The sequence below is a fragment of the Microtus oregoni genome, unplaced genomic scaffold, assembly GCF_018167655.1.
Source record: "Microtus oregoni isolate MIOR12 unplaced genomic scaffold, Mior012 000015F_ref0000493, whole genome shotgun sequence".
Taxonomy (NCBI): Eukaryota; Metazoa; Chordata; class Mammalia; order Rodentia; family Cricetidae; genus Microtus; species Microtus oregoni.
Window position 1 is genome coordinate 19,827,832 of NW_024543074.1, and position 17,218 is coordinate 19,845,049.

The window sequence follows — 17,218 nt, forward strand, 5'->3', positions numbered from 1 at the left end:
GTTGGAAGCCTGCCAGCCAGGCCAAGTTGTACGAGGCGCTAAGTCAAGCACTGACTGAGTCCTGAAGCCCTAAATGACTCAGCAGAGCTGGGTGCTCAGTAAGCAGTGAACGCCTTGGCTCCAAGGAGCTGATAGACAGCATGGCCTACGGGTAGGTGGATGATGGGAGGCAGGATGCCCCTTTGGGAAGGAGAGCTCTGGAGAACAGAAGGTGAGGGCAAGAGGACAGGAACACTGCCTGCTGCCTGTGACCTCTCACCTGGAGACATTAGCACCTGAGAAGGCAGCTCCTCCAGCAGAGGCTGCGTCCTGCCCACTTGCATGTGTGGGTGGGTGCCGTCTTCCCCTCTGTCTCCCCACTTCAATATCTTGTTGGGCAGTAGTTAGGATCCCCCTTTCCCATCTCTCCTCTGGGTGATCCTAAGAAGTTCCATGTCTCTTTGCATATGTACTCTATCACAGACACCAGGGACCCCAGCCCTTCCTCCACCCTGCAGGAGGCGTGGGACTTCGATGGAGTGGGACACCTCTTACTGTGCCCAGGCCGTGACCATGGAAGGTTAAGTAGCATTATCTCCTGGGCCGTTTTGCCCTAGTTCTTAACCTACCTGCTGTTAAGGAAGCTAACAGGTCCCCACCCTTGGATGGAGAGTACAGAGGTCCTGCTGACGCCCTTGTGAAATAACTGCAACTTCAGCATCCCAGCCTGCCACAGGGAGGGCCTAGAGCCTGGCAGCCTCTCCAGAAGGCTGGCTGCATGTCTCTGTGTGGCAATATAGATCCTTCTAGAGAGACCCTGACATTTGACCTGGAAAGAGTCTCCTCTGAGGGATACGGACTGCAGAACTCAGCTCCCTAAAGAAACCGTTTCCAGGGCATGGGAGCATGCACTTCGGACAGGGTCAGTAGCCAGGAACCCGTGGTAGCATCTGCTTTTTGTTCTGGATAGGAATTACACATTCTGTGGCCGCCTGGCTGAAGGTGCCCTCTGAAGGCCCAGGGTGTGTAGGGGTTGGCTGCTGCTGGAGCTATTCTCCAGTGGGAACAGAACAGTTCTGAGTACTGTTGCTACAGGTGTGCAGGCGCGAGGGCACCCAGAACCCGAGGTGCTGTGGATGTGCCGAGGGCCCTTCATCCTTTGCCACCTATGTATCCCTAAGCAAGTCGCTTTCATCCCTCTGGGCCTCTGTTTACCCTCGTTAGAAATGGCTTAGATAGTTTTCTCTGCCCTTTCCTCCTCAGGCGGGTGTTTGTTTGTTTGTTTGTTTTAGATTTATTTTATGTGCATTAGGGCTTTGCCTGCATGTGTGTCTGTGTGAGGGTGTCATATCCTGGAAGTGGAGTTACAGACAATTGTGAGCTGCCATGTGGGTGCTGGGAATTGAGCCTGGGTCCTCTGGAAGAGCAGCCAGTGCTCTTAAAGGCTGAGCCATCTCTCCAGCCCTCAGGCTGGAAGGCCAGAGCAGTAGAGTTGTGTACTGTGAGGTGCTCCGGTGAGGCTGTGTGGAGCCATGCTGTCCCCTCCCATGGAACCCTCCAAACAGGGGACACTGTGCCTCCTCACTGTGCCTTCTCCAACACTTCAGCCCATTGTCCTTCCGGAAGGACTTCACAGTGCTTTCCCACTGGGCTGCTATGAACATGTGTCCCGTGGTCAGAGCAGGGACACATTCCCCGGCCCCCAACCCCACACCCAAGCTTGTTTCCACCTCACAGGCCTAAGCCAGGCTTCTTTGGTTGTGGATTCTCACAGATCGGTCTTGTGTGTTTTCACCCCTTTGTTGATCAGGGAACTAGAGACCCATGGATACCGATGGGTGCCTTTAAACTGCGTCTCACACAACACAGCGGCAGGGTCGTGAGGAAGTGAGCACACAGAGGCCTCCCTGTTTCTGTACTCTGAGATAACCGCCCTGCTCACAGTAGGCAGGGACGCTGGCCAGACCTCTCCAGGCTTGCTGCAGTCATTGAGACTGACAGTTCACATTCGTTCCCTTCCTGTCTTTTGTTTGCTGTAATGGGATCACACAGTACGAATTCTGCACGATGTTAGTCTTTTTCTCGCCTTGGTATAAATCCAGAAAATCCACTTGACTTTTTTTTTTTGAACAGCACAATGGTGAGAGAATTCTTTAGGATGTCTGACAATGGGCTGGGGCTGCAGCTCAAGGGTAGATAGAGTGCTGCTGCTGAAGAGTGACCACGAACTCGCCCCAGCCTGCGGATGAAGCTGCAGTGATGGCTAGCCTACTCCGTGGGAGCAGGGACATCCCAGCGAAGGGTAGTTGTTGGGGTCTGCTAGTTAGTTCCCTGCTGCTTAGCCCAGAAATAATCACACAGAAACTGTATTAGTTAAATCACTACCTGGCCCATTAGCTCTAGTTTCTTATTGGCTAACTCTTATATCTTAATTTAACCCATTTCTATTAATCTGTGTATCGCCACGTGGCTGTGGCTTACTGGCTAAAGTTCCAGCATCTGTCTCCAGTGGGCCTACATGGCTTCTTCTTGACTCTGCCTTCTTCCAACATTCAGTTTTGAGTTCCCCACCTACCTCTATTCCCTGTGCAGGCCCAAGACAGTTTCGTTATTCACCAATGGTATTCACAGCATACATCAAGGAATCCCACATCAGGTAGTTGTAAAGGAAGACCTCCCCCCCAGTCCCAACCCTACACACACACACACACACACACACACACACACACACACACTGAGCCCTTGGGTTATATACTCAGCACTGGAAGGAAGGAAGGAAGGAAGGAAGCAAGGAAGGAAGGAAGGAAGCAAGGAAGGAATCTGTTGTTATGAATGATTGTGTTTGGATGGGACTACTTGCTTACATGGCTGAGAACCTGTGCCCACGGAAGCCACATACTAGCCCCAGAGTGCCTGGCATCAGTGGGGACAGAGGTTGGAGATGTTGGGTTCCTCTCAGTATCTCACCATCTCTGCACACCAGATCCAGGATGCCTGGCAGCTGAAGGGTCCAGCCTTGGCATCTCACCACAGGATGGTGTCTCTTAGGGCTGCTCCTGAAGCCTCTATGCATGACGGGGAGTGGTCATTTTGTGGTGAGATTTGTCCCTTCCACCTCTTGAATGTTGTGCTGACCTTGGCTCTTCACAGCTTCATGGCTAAGGAAGACATATGCATGTATGTATGTATGCATGTATGTATGAAGATAGGCTCTCCTCTTCAACATCGCCTTCCTAGGGCTGGCTAACCATCCCCTCAGCTTTATGCTGCAGGACTGGACAGTGCTTATGGTCACTTTCCAGGCAACAGTACCTGGTAGCTGAAGGAAGAGGACCTTCAAACCAGGCCCATGTGGTGGCACACATTCTTAATCCCAGCATTCAGGAAGATGATGTAGGAAGGTCATGAGTTTGAGTCTAGCCTGGGCTACATAGTTTGACAGTAACCTGGATTGCATAGCAAGACATTGCCTCAGAAAAATGACTTAGCTAGTTGACATGATTATGGAATGACGGCTACACTTCCAGGCTCCTGGTAAGCCGGGGGGACCACAGTTCTTTTCCTTTGTCCTTACCTGTCTTAGCCGGGATTGCTATTGCTGTGATGCTGCACCATGACCAAAAGCAACTTGGAGAGGAAAGGATTTATTTAGCCTACACTTCCACATCGCTGTTCATCACTAGAAGTCAGGGAGGGAACCTGAAAGAGCTGGTGCAGAGGCCGTGAAGGATGCTGCTTCTGACTTGCTCCCCGTGACTTGCTCAGCCTGCTTTCCTATTCGTGCCCAGGATCATCTGCCCAGGGGTGTGGCACTGTCCACAGTGAGCTGGGCTCTCCAACATCAATCACTGGTTAAGAAAATGCCCTACAGTCCTGCCTACAGCCCAGTCTTATAGACGCATTTTCTCAGCTGAGGCTCCCTCCTCTCGGATGACTCTAGCTTGGGTCGCCTGAGTGAATCCCAGCCCTCCACAGCTCAGAGCCTACTGTGGCTCTTCTTACTTGGAAATCTTGGATTCCTCTTCTCTCCCCACACCTGTGGATTCCCAGTTCAGACCCTGAGCAGACTCTTTGCCTAGTGGGACCTCGGTGGTGGAAATGTTCTACTCTCCCCCTGCCCCCCCCAGTGTGGTAAGCTCAGGAAATGATGTATTAGACACACTGGCAACTTGAACTCTGCATGGTTCTGTATCAACATAAGTTTTAAATTATGTGGATATTGTGTTGCTTCTGCACCTGAGCTGTGTGGGTCCCGACTCTGCCTAAGAGCACCACTGCCAAGAGCTTGGGAGCTCTGACTCTCTCTCTGCCCTGTGGCTAGGGTAAAACACAAATTGAGAACTGGCCTGAGGTGCTCTGATAGAAGCCAGCGTGGCATGTGTGAGGCCAGCAGACAGACTCCTCCCAGACAGTCAAGGAAAGATACTCTGGAGAAGACATCAGACCATACCAGCCCCTAACTAGGGCAGGAAGAGCACCCAGACAAGGGAGGAGTGTCTGTGGGGACCCTGTGGCTGGGAAAGCCAGAACTGTGATCATAGGATACACTGGAGAGAGGTCTGGGAGGAGGCTGCTGAGGAAACCGGGCCAGTTCAGGATCTCTGTGCCTGTGGAGCACAGAGCGTGGGTTTGTCTGGGGTGGAGATAATTGAAGCATGTGAGAAAGCAAGTGGGGAAGGGTGAATATTGGAGTTGTTTTAAGGAAAATAAAGCTCCCACTGAATAGCAGGCAGAGTTCATTCACCATGGGCTTGCTAGAGAGAAGCAAGCGAGAAAGTCAGCAACCTGCTGGGGGGCCCACGCCTGGAGAGTAAAGGTGCAGGGGATGGGAAGGAGATCTGGAAACCAGTTCAGAGGTGAGGCCCCTACCGCTGGCTCCCACACTAACCATTTCCAGCCACCCCTGCCCCACAGGTTAAATCTAAACATCACAGCTTTGGTTTCTGGCTGCCACTGGGGAAATGATTTCAGAGCCCGCTGGCCGGCAGCCATTTTTTCCCCTCAGCAATTTCCCTGTTGGAAGTTGTTAAAGGAAGTGGGAAGGGCCGGCTGGGACCAGTTTTAACAGGCAGAGGTGGATGCTGCCTAGAACGTGGGGTCTTACACAGAGCCTTGCTGCTGTATGTCTGTTCCTGCATAAGCTCTACAACGGGCACTTCTGAGCCCATGGGTCTGGTAAAGGGCTCTGTATTGTGGGCCAGATAGGCAGGATTCTCTTCTCCCTTTCTTCTGTCCTCCCAACTCTAGATCAGCAGAGGTCTTCTCTAGGGATGAGCACCTGACCACTGCCACCGTCCTGGCCTCCCACAGGCTGGGAGTAGCTGTATGTGGCTCCAGAGATAGGAGGGTTCTCTAAGAAGCAAACCAACCGAAAAAGAAAAAGCACTTTGGCATTTGGCCCCTGAGGTATAGATCAACAGAATGAGTCCTGTGGCTCTTTTCCCAGCCTCTTTCCCGTCAGCCCTGCTTACCCACCAGAGAGGCCTGGCCCTAGCAACTGGGAACCTTCCCAGGAAGCAGGCCCCCTGCACCAGAGGAAGTGAGATTGCGGTGTTGGATGGCAGTTCTCAGTATGGATGTTGGATCTCAGGAACAGCTTCTTATGCTGGACCAGAGTTCTCCCTGCTTAGGATGGACCAGCAGAGGCCAGTGGTGGGCCAGCATGCTTCTATCTGTCACATCCGACCAGAGAAGAGCTGAAGTTGGTGTGTGGCAAGGAAGATACAAACGACAGGCTAGTGTTGTGTAGGGGAGTGTGCGTGTGTGTGACACACACACACGCACACCCATGAATGCCTGTCACAAATGGAGGACTCAGCCAGCCATGATAAGCTTAATAAGAACATGGGCATAACAACAATCCTGTGTGATATTTATGCCTGGGGAGGAGAAAGGGCCCTCATTTCTGGCTTAACAAACTGAAGCTCAGAGAAATCCAGTGACTTGTCAGAACTGTGCACTGACTTAGCTGATGACAAGGTCCGTATTTAAACTGTTGTGATCCAAAGCCGCGGGCTCCACCCCACCCCAGGCACCAGTTCAGTGTTCCTGCCTGTGGTGGTGTAACAGAGTTGGCTGCCTTTCCCTCTCATTCCTCCCTTCCTTTGCTTTCTCTTCTCTCCCCACCTTCTCCCTTCTCTTCTTCACGTCATCAGCCATCCATTCTTTGCTAGGTACCCACATGAATTATCTGAGGGATTCATTGAGGAATAAGATAGCGTGCCCTGAGGCTAGATATACACTGGTTACAAATAGCCCAGGTGCAGAGGGAGTGACTGAGGGCCCCAGGTCCCAAGTGGAGGCGTGCACGACACTTTCACTAGTTAATTCTCTCTCAGTGAGCGTGTGTTTAAACATGGTTGTGAGCATGTGTTTAAACATGGTTGTGAGCGTGTGTTTAAACATGGTTGTGAGCGTGTGTTTAAACATGGTTGTAAGCGTGTGTTTAAACATGGTTGTGAGCGTGTGTTTAAACATGATTGTGTGTGTTTGGCCATGGTTATGAGTATGTGTTTAGCCTGTATGTACACTGGGTCCCATTCTAGGTATATGCCATTTTCCGGGTGATAGAATAATGTATTTTTTTTTTCTGATCCTGGACCAAGTATCTTTTAAGCTTCTAGGGCAGGGGTGCCACTGGGTTCTGACAGTCTGTAAAGAGTCACAGGTGAGAGCGTATCTTATACGCCTGCGTTGTGTGATGCTTTGGTTTTTGGTTTTTGGTTTGTTTTTTTTTTTTTTTTTTTCGAGACAGGATTTACAGAGAGCTTTGGAGCCTGTCCTAGAACTAGCTCTGTAGACCAGGCTGGTCTCGAACTCACAGAGATCCGCCTGCCTCTGCCTCCCGAGTGCTGGGATTAAAGGCATGCGCCACCATCGCCCTGCTTGTGTGATGCTTTGGACTACAAGTCCATCTCCTAGCTCTCTGGAGTTCCAGACTGGATGTGCCATGAGGACAGAGATCTGGCTGCTTCAGTCCCGGCTCTGTCCCCAGTGTCTGCACACTGGTATGCTTTCTGAAAGCTCGAGTTCACATATCATCCATAGCTCTTCTGCCCCTTGGGCTGAGATGTCATAGGAGCTCTGTCATCTGAACCAGTGAAGGTGGCGCACAGTAGTCTCTGGGGAGGCCTTGACTCACCAGTCATCATAACAGCTATTTCTAGCTCTTGTGTCTTCAGTCTCCAGACTGAATGACCGCTCGTGCCTGCGGCCCGTGGTTTGGGAGTGGTGTCTACTGAGCCCCTGCTGGACACCGCTAGCTTCCTAGCTGCTAGCTTGTATGTGTGCTCCTTCTTCCCCTGGGAGGGCCACCGTGAAGACGGGATTGCTCTCAAAGAGATCTGATGACCCAGATGGCATAGGGAAATGTTTGTGCCAATGCTGCCCTGCTTCAGTTACCATAAAACGAAACCTGTAGAGTGTGTACATGTGTGCGTGCAGGTGTGTGCCCATGCGGAGGCAGAGGAGGATGCTGGGTGTCCTTCTCTGTCACTCTCCACCTTATTCCTTAGAGACCCAGGAACCCCTAACGATTACCTGTCTCTGCCCCCACAGTACTAGGGTACATGGTATGCATGTAGCCACACTGAGTTTTTTATGTGGATTCTGGGAATTTGAACTCAGGTCCTCATCCTTGTACAAACACTCCTAACCACTGAGCCATCTATCCTTAGTCTCTCACTCTTCTTCTTAACAACTCGCAGCAGGTAAGTTCTAGGGTCCCTTGCTCCCTACAGCCTTGCCTACTTTGAGCAGGCAGGAGGCTTGGAAAGGAAGACTGTTAAGAGTGTGATCTCTAGATAGATGAAACAAGGCCTGCCCGGGGAGGCAGAGAGAATTCTGGTTGCTGTCCGCCAGCCATGTGCTTGGACAAGTCCCTTAACTTCCCTGCGCCTCTTTTCTTGCCTGCTAGTTGTTCTAGCGAGAGGCGTCATGTCTGGTACTTTCTGCCTCCTCAGCCCCCACGCTCAGTTTCCAGCTCCCTCTGGCTGTTTCCATGTGTGTCCCGGATCCGTCTGTGTCCCTTCCACTGGCAGCACACCTCCGTCACTCCTGTGTCCACTTTCCCCTCCCTTCACTTCGTTTTTCGTGAGCCTCCGCCCGGTTCTGCTTTGCATATCCAGAAATCTGGCTTTTCTGAGATCAATCCTTAACCGATACCCAGTCACACTCAGCATAAAATCCAGCCTTGTCACTATCCCCTTCCAGACCCTGAAGTACTCAGTGTATGTCTCCTTCCACAACTCCTGCCCCTTCTCCCTCTGACCAGGCATTGGAACATGGCAGGCTATTCCCTGTTGCAGCCACAGGTCCTTGTATATTCGTTCCTTCTGTCCGTGTGGTTCTTGTCCTCAGCCTAGCGCCTCCTCTTCCTCTGCAGGGCCCTAGCAAAGCTGCGCTGTCTAAATCAGATGTCCCTTATACCCGCCACAGTCTCACTCAGCGCTGTTTCCCTTCTAGCACTTACAAATTTCACTTACACATTTTAGTTAGGTTTTGTTTTTTTGATTTTCGAGACAGGGTTTCTCTGTAGCTTTTTGGTTCTTGTCCTGGAACTAGCTCTTGTAGACCAGGCTGGCCTCAAACTCACAAAGATCCGCCTGCCTCTGCCTCCCGAGTGCTGGGATTAAAGGCGTGCGCCACCACCGCCTGGCTTTAGTTAGTTTTGAATTTGTTCTTTATCTTGGTTCTTGCTGGCAAAGAGTATATCGTGCTCACGCTAATATCCCCGGTGCTCAGTAAAGTCCCAGCACACACAGCTTTTTGCTGATTGGTTGAAAGAAGGATGGCTAGATAGAAAACCATCATCGTTTATGCCCCGGCACTGCTAAGCATGTATGGGCAGCCCGTTTATGGTTCTCCAGTTGTTCCTGTCCTGGGCAGTCCGAGATGCTTGTGTTATTGTCACACCCAAGGTCCCACAGTCTTCCTTTATGCTGTCTGTCCAACGTTTTTGGAGCCTTCCTCTTCACCTTATCCCGTGCACTCCTCCAAGCAGTGCTGTCTTCGGGTATCTGCCGTCATTCATTCTCATAACATGGCTGGAGTATCTCAAGTGCTGGTATTCTGTCCTATAGTTTACTTCCTTCTTTAGGTGGAGCTGTTTCTTAATGTTAGCCTGTCTCTTCATGTGACGCCTGGAATCCTCCTGAGACATATCATCTCAAACACATCCAGCTGCTGTTCTAAGGAGCTGTCGAGGTTTCAGAGTGGTAAAGGAGACAGCTCAAGACAGGTGTCTTATATACTTGTAATTCCGTTGTTGTCGTTATGTCTCTTGCTGACCAAACCTTTGGAAAAAGGGGCCATCGTAAATACTTACCAAGTAAAGCTGTTGTGTGCTCCTCCCTCTAGCTGTGACTTTTCTGTAGTAAACGAAGCTACCAGTAGACTTCACTCTCAAGCCTGGGGAAGTCTGTGTACAAGGACTGATGCCTCATGGATGGACAGCCCTGGGTGGAGGGGTGCAGGACTTGGGCAGTTTCAGCCTCAGCCCTTCCCATTGCAATGCTGCCTGTCAGAAGGGCCTCTTCCCTTGGAACTGTAGCTGCCAAACCTCAAGGAGGGCTCTGATTGGATCTGCTTTGGTCACATGGTCACATACAGGTTAAGAAGGGCTCAGTCTGGATGAAGAAGCCTAAAGGACCAAGGGCCACCTACATTCAGAAATAGGTTCCTGACCAGGGCGTGGTGGTACAGCTCAGCGGTATTAGCTACTCAGGAAGCTGAGGCAGGAGGACAGCAAATTCAAGTCTTGCCTGGGTGTCTCAATATTTCAGAGGAAAAAGAAGGTAGAGCTCCTTCCGGTGATCTTCAGTATGTCACATGGCAGTCGGGTTTCCAGAGGGCTTCCCTAAAGCCCTGTCAACATCAGGACAGAAGGCTGCGACCTCATCCTGGTGGGATAACACTGTTGTAGCTCTCATAGCATCTGCGCCCCTCTCCCCCATAGGAGAGGGTCACCGGAAGGTCATGTGACCATCAGCAGACAGGAGTCCTGTGCTCACAGAGGAGCCACAGGCCTCTAGCTCAGCGGTGCCTTAGTAGGGCTTCTCAGCTCCTCTGTGGCTCTGCTGGGACCATGTCCTAGAATATAACTGGTGAGGCAAGTTTTCTGTTGTTGGGTTTTGGTTTTTTAATTAACATCTCTAAGAAAGTAATAAATACTTATTTTTTTAAAATACAGATGAACAAAGAAAGTAAGACCTTCAGTCACATTCAGAGATGATCACTGTTTCTCGGGGTCAGCCCACTCTACTCCCTGCCCCCCAGTTCTGTGACAGCATATGGTGATCCCAGGCTGGCTTTGAGCTCACTGTGTTGGTCTTGTGACCTTCATGCTTCCATACCCCAAGTACTGGGGTTATAGGTTTCCACTACAGTGCCCAGGTTAGATTTTCCCTGCTCTCAGTGCCTGTTCATGTGTTCATGTTCAAAGTAGGCAAAGTCTAGGGAGGGATCATAGTTCTGTCTACTAATGGTCGGCCTGATGCTCTTTCTGCTTCCCAGACAAACACAGCAAATACGGCAGTTTCCTTCTGGGCAGATCTCTCTGTTTGTTTGTTTTTTCAAGACAGGTTTCTCTGTAGCTTTGGAGCCTGTCCTGGAACTAGCTCTTATAGACTAGGTTGGCCTCGAACTCAGAAAGATCTACTTGCCTCTGCCTCCGGAGTGCTGGGATTAAAGGCGTGTGCCACCACCACCTGGCTTACATTCCTTTCCTTTAAGGTTGTGTAGTGCACGCGGGAATTTAGTTTGTAATTATTTGTCAAGGACTCACCTTGTATTTGGGACTGATGTGAGCTGTACCATATGGTCCTCCCAGTCATCTTCAGGAAAGCTTGCTGTGGTACTCAGGGTGCAGCAAAGGGAGAAAAACTAAGTGACAGGTCACCTACTCACGGCCACATAGCTGGGAAGTGGCAGCCTTCAGGAAGTCTGGCTGCAAAACTGGGACTCAAAACTCTTTCTCTTCTTTGCTATTTTCTCTCTCAGTTCTCATGGATGGGCCCTTGTTGCATCTTTCCCTCTCTAATGCCTGAGGTCTTCACAGTTATTGAGTGTGTTTATAGCATGTGCATGTGTTCATCTGTGCATGCACGCATACATATGTGGAGGCCAGAAATCAGCATCAATACCTTCCTCGATTGCTTGTTGCATTGTTTTTGGAGACAGGGTCTCTCTGAGCCTGGAACTCACCGACTGGCTGGACTGGCTGGCCACCAAGCCTGGGGGAATCTTCTGGTCTCCACCTCCCCAACCCTGAGGTTACAGATATGGGCCACCTCTCCTGGCTTCCTTTACTTGCTCTAAAGATCTGAACTTGGGTCTTTGTCTTTGTGGCAAGCAATTCAACAACTAATCCATCTCCCCAATACCCTTAATTTTATTTATTTTAAAAACAGTTACTTATTGCTTTAAAGAAACATTCCCCAAATCTAACTGTAAGTGCTCATTGTACAAAAACTAGAAAGTACAGAAAAACTTCAAAAAGAAAATGAAATTGCCCCCAGACACTGGCTGTCCACCCTGACTTCCTTCTTGTTATGTTCTTATTCTGAGAGAGGAGGGGTCACTTCCAGCAGTGTGACAGCTGCCCTTGCTACTGCGCTGCTATCTTGTCTGCTGTCCAGGGCGTGCTGTAACTCTTAAGGCACTTGTGTGCCCCAGATGGGGTCTAGAAGGTAGCTGTGGTTCACGTGGAGGTGGGGAGCCCCTGGTGACTCATGGGAGGTGAGCGATAACAGTGCTCCCTCCTGACTCAGTTCTAGCATTTTGGAGGCAGTGAGGCAGGGAAAACTGGGTCCTGGCAGCCTGGGTCCCCACCCCTGCTATGAGGCGGCCCAGCACCTGCTCTGGGAAGTATGTGCTGACTCCCCAGCTCCCAGGCACAAACTATTTTTGGCCACAGTGACTGTTCGCTAGGAATGAAAACAGAAACCCCTCTCCCTGCCTTGTTCTTCCATGGGACAGTGCGCCGGGGACCAGGGCTGCCGTCCTCGGGCCCCTCACCATGCATTGTCTGTGGAGATGGGTAATGACAAAGGCTTCAAGGGACCCAGAAGCCCCACCACCCACCTTGCCGAGAGGAGCCCGAGGCTCAAGCCAGTCTGCGCCAGATGGGAGCTGTGAGGTAGGCAGTGGCAGCGCCTTCTCATGGGTCCTCAGAACGGGTCCCTTTGACTGGACTCTGAGTCCTCTCTTTGCCAACTGGCTATAGAACATATCAGAGGAGTGTGCACTTTAGGGGAGGTGACTGTCATTTCATATTTCCTCGCTTTCTTGTCGCAGAGAATTGCTAGAGCCATCTGAATCTTGGAAGCTCATTGCCTCCATCTTTATAATGAAGGGGCTGGCTGTCTTTATGCTTTGTTTGAGCCTGCTGTGTCCACAGGAGCTGACCTGTGACTGCTGTGAGGGATTGAGACTGTTCCCGAAGCTTCTGGTCGTCAGGACAGGGAAGCCGAACCACACAGAATAGCAGTGTTGACCGGAGAGAAATGGGGCCAAGGCCATCACCTACTTGCTGTGGCCCAAGATGATTAACTAAATCATCTGGAGTCCCAGTTTCCATAGCTAGCAAGTATTTATGCCTGGGCCACTTATTGAGTGGTGGCTGCGCCCCTAACTGTTATTTTATGGTTAAACTGGTTGGAAAGGGGGAAGCGTGTTGAGAAACTGAGCAAGAATCAGTGGGTCCTGGGCCTTGTTGCAGAAGCCAGGTGCCAGGTATAGCTGACGCTTTGAGATTTCCATCATGAAAAGTGTCACCAAAGTGGGGTGGATTGGGTGGGCTAGATCTGTTCTCTCCTGCCATCATCTGTGTTAGGAACTTGGTAGGACCTGGAGCGACATCCCAGGCTGTCATCTCACGAGTCCACCGTGTGGTTTGGCACTGCTTTGGCAGTTGTCTTTGGAGGTGAGGCTCGTGGCAGAGGCCAGGGACTACCCCTCAGCGTCTGTGTTCCACCAGCTCAGATCTGGAAGAACCAGGGCCTTGACACCTGGGTAGGGAGGGCTTGGGCTTGCCGGGAGCAGAGGACGCCCTGATGGGGTGAGGTGCTGTTGATATGGGCACAGCCATTCAAGGATCCCAGAGACTCGGGGGTTCTAGGAAGATAGGAAAGCCTTCCCCACGGGGTGAAGTTCAAAGGAAAATGGCAAACCCTTCCTTGTGGGTGTTAACAGCGTGTACAGAAAATGTCTACCATACCTTCTCCCCCATGAATACTGCCTTAAGTCTGCTCCCCAGCAGACTCCACTCCAGCCAAGATTAGCTAGACCTGTTGTCACCTTGATCAGACTGTGCACCGTAAGTAAGCCCTGCCTCCTTGTTTATCTGATGTTAACAACCCCGCCTCCCTGTCCAGCTCTATGCAGTGACACTCCTCCCTGTCCAGCTCTATGCAGTGACAGTCCTCCCTGTCCAGCTCTATGCAGTGACAGTCCTCCCTGTCCAGCTCTATGCAGTGACAGTCCTCCCTGTCCATTTGTACACAGTGACACTCCTCCCTGTCCAGCTCTATGCAGTGACACTCCTCCCTGTCCATCTGTACACAGTGACACTCCTCCCTGTCCAGCTGTGTGCAGTGACACTCCTCCCTGTCCAGCTGTATGTAGTGACAGTCCTCCCTGTCCAGCTCTATGTAATAATCACAGTGATCTTCCAGGGTGCTGCAGTTCCTCCATCCAAGGGCCAGGGCCACCAACCCCAGTTTTCCTGTCTGTGTCCATCTCTATTTTCTTCATTCTCTTGCAGTCCCCAGTTAATGCATGAACTGTGATAGAAACCGGGGACCTTCCTGAGGCCCAGCCTAGTCTGGTATTGGTTTCTGTGGGGTTCTGTTAGCTAGGGCCCTGTCCCAGTGCTGTTGTTTGGGTGACAGGAGCAGGCTTCCTCCTCCCTAGGTCCTGTGTTTTTTTCCCTCTGTAAATTCGCTGTTGGGCTAGATTATCTAAAGTCCCTTTGAAGTCTGTCTCTGACTTTGACAGGGGATGGGTTTCTCCTCATTTTCTTGGGTATCCATCGGCTCCTTTCATGTCCTCTGAACCAGGTAGCTATGGTGATAACCCCCTGGCTCAGGTCCTAGCCATCATCTAAGAAGCTTTGTTGGGCTTCCTTAGCTTTGGGGCTCAGTGTTGCTGTGAGGCTGTTAGTATTCAGTGGCCCTGGAAAAACGACAGAGAAAACTGCCTACCCCATGGTCTCATGAGAGCTCTCCAGTGCCTCCTGTTTGGGCACCCTTTGGGGAGCTCTGAAACAATGCATCCCTTGTCTGTGACAGAGTCTGCTTCTCAGGTCTCCAGCCCTGGGCTCCTGCTGCCAGCCTACTTCTTTCCCTGCTGAGACAGACAAACTACCCAGAAGACAAACCTCCTGTGATGGCCCCTGATGTGGCGCTCTGCTAGAGGGATTCTGGGATCAGGCTCCTGGCCCTGCAAGACTGAAGCTGGGGGTCAGGCATGCAGCTGTGATACACTTGGCACACTGGGTGCATGATGGTGTGGCAGGATTTGCCACCTGTACTCAGAGTTCTCGTCCTGCAAACCCGGAGGAGGCAGATGTAGGTAGGAAGAGTGGGAGAATTGGGACTGGGGCTAGAAGTCACTGGTAAAGCACTTGCTTAGCGCATGCAAAATTCTGGGTGTAGTCCTTGGTACAAAGGAGATGTGGGAAGGAACTTGGGTAGGGAAGATCCCAGGGACAGCAAACAGTAAAGATGGCTGGAGGCATGGCCATGTCCTTGTGCTCTCTCAAGGAGCTGGCTGTCCCTTAGGAGGACTGAGTTGTCCATAGGAAATGTCTCAGACTAGCTCTAGCCCTTTATGGCACCCTGAACTACTGGGGCAGTCCCAGCTTAGGCCTGTTGTCACAGCTCCCCATTTGATTCAAGAAGTGGCTGGGTGTGATGGCATATCCTATGGTCATTTGTCACCCAGCTGTCACCCACTGTTGCCTCCTCATGCCTGCTTCATCTACAAAGGAGGCCAGGGAAGCCTGAAGATCTGGGGAGCTGTCCCCTAGAGCAGGGCAGGGTCAGATAAGGGCCTCTGATCCTGGCCCTGTGTGGCACAGGGTGGGAGTTTCTCATTTGCCAGTTCCCCCTGAAGCAAAGGGTTTCTGTACTCAAAGGTTTCTGTAGCTCTTTGGCTGTGGTCAGACTGTCCACTCTAACCCTTTAATTTTTTTTTAAGATTTATTTTTATTAATTTTAAGCCTGTGTACATGTCGTGTGTGCACATGCACACAGATGCACAAGTACGCACACACACACACACACACACACACACACACACACACACGAATGCAGGTGTCTACAGAGGCCAGAGTTATCAGTGCCCCCTGGAGCTGGAGTTACAGGTGTGGCTCTGAGCTACCAGACAGAGGACCTGGAACTGAACCCTGATCTAATGCATTGCAGCGAGTGCCTGAACTGCTCTGCAGCCTGCAGCCTGGCCTCTGTTCTGGAAAGGACCTTCCAGCTGCCGTGTTGTCTTCTGTTTTGTTCTGTGTGGGAAGCTGAACCCAGAGTCTTGACCAGACTATTACAGTTTTGACTTGAGCTTTACTGTGGACTCTTGTGGATAGTGTGTTTATTTATTGAGACAGGGTCTCCCACTGTAGCCTAAGTTAGGAACCCTCTCTTTATTGAGGGAGGGTATGGAGTCAGGGAAACACTAGTCCCGTGTCCCGTCTCCCCCCCCCCCCCCCCCCCCCCCGCCGCCAGCTTGGGTACACGTGTTTTTCTGCCGTTGGCCATGTCTGGCTGTTTTCAGCTGGCAGCGAAGCAGGTGTTTCTGGAAACTGGTGCCGATGACGTGGGTGCTGATGAGCACGGGCTGGGTTTTGAGTGACAGGCGTGGGCCTGGCCTGAAGCCTGGCCTGGATGACCCCTTCCTACTGATGTTGTGCTGGGGTGGGACCAGGGATGCTAGTGCGAGGGGAAGCAGGAAGGGAGGGACAGTGAGGCCCAGGGCTCTGGAAGATGAAGCCTGACATAGCTGGCAAGTATTTATGGAGTGGCTGAGTAAAGCCACTCCACAAACCAAATGTAGCCTACCATTGTTTAAAGAATGAAGAATGTTTTTCTTTTAACTGGTGGGGGACACAAAAATATTTTGTGACAGATGAAAATATAAAATTCAAGTTTGAGTGTCCCTGGGTGTCATTTGAACATGGCCACACCTACTCATTTACATGTTGATATTGGGGTACATTAGAGAGCCAGGGCAGAGTGGGAGGAGCTTTTCTCTGCCCACGTGAGGAAGTGGGGCTGGGTCATTGCTCTGAGGCAGGTAGGTGGCACTGGTGCTGGACAGTGGCACCAGTGCAGCTCAGAGTCAGAGCTGTACCAGGCAGTGGTGGAAAGTACCAGGGAAGGAACTGGCATGCGTTGCTGAGGAGCTGAAACGGGTGGGTGGGAAGAGGCCTCCTGGGAGCTCCTTGCAGCTGCTTTTTATCCCACTGCTAAGAGCTCACCCTAACGAGGCCCTCACTCCGACTGCCTCCTCAGTTCTGGCTGGAGTTACAGAGTATTTGTGTGTATGTGGCCCGTGCCAGGCAAAATGGCCTCTGGCCTAACCACTGTCCTCTCCCTGGACCACATGTGTGCAGACGGCTCCCTGTGGCAGCTGACACAGTTTCTAAGTATAGACCCAGGCTGCCCCGTGGCTGCTGGTAAGTCCCAGGATACCATCTGATACTTGGTGTGACCTGTGACCCCAGCCACTGCCAGCTGCTGGAGACGGGGGGGGGGGGGGGCGAGGGCGGGGGCGCGGGCAGGGGCATATTTGGCCAAACCCTCCCCTGCCTTCGACTACAGAGAACAGAGACTAGCAGGCTCCTGTCAACAGCGGGGCTTAATTGTCACGGGCTGGGATGACCTCAGTTTGCAACTGGCCCTGCTTCCTCATTATTGCCAGAAAGGATAACTTAATGTCATTCACTGGAAAACGTTAAGTCATGGTTTGAGGGAAAATGGCGGAGCCGAGGAGGCCGTGTTCCTGGTGCCCTGCTCATGCTCCATATGAACCCCAAGGCATGTTGGTCCATGGCTGGGCATATTGCTTCTCTCAGCTTCTAGTTAACACATTGATTCTGGCCCAGCAGCTGGAGTGAGCAGCAGTTTCAGAACCGGTGCGGCTTGCCAGTCCCCCTCCCTTCTCTAGATCTCCAGGGCATGACAGAGCGGGGCAGGCATTGTTCTTAGCTTTTAGATGACCATCTTCTACAGGC

The 17,218-nt window shown here is 51.5% G+C and overlaps 1 protein-coding gene across 9 annotated transcripts in view; it reads left to right on the forward strand.

Annotated features, from left to right (window-relative positions):
• Positions 1-17,218, forward strand: part of Ksr1 (kinase suppressor of ras 1) — a 130,327-nt gene that overhangs the window by 72,259 nt on the left and 40,850 nt on the right. For 2 of the 9 annotated variants that reach the window (XM_041664135.1, XM_041664134.1), the window contains exon 3: positions 11,956-12,115. The exons of the other annotated variants lie outside the window; for them this stretch is intronic. In XM_041664135.1, coding sequence (XP_041520069.1) covers positions 11,996-12,115 — 120 coding nt within the window. In that variant the 5' untranslated portion in view covers positions 11,956-11,995. The remainder of the gene's footprint in view (positions 1-11,955; positions 12,116-17,218) is intronic. 9 annotated transcript variants of the gene reach the window in all.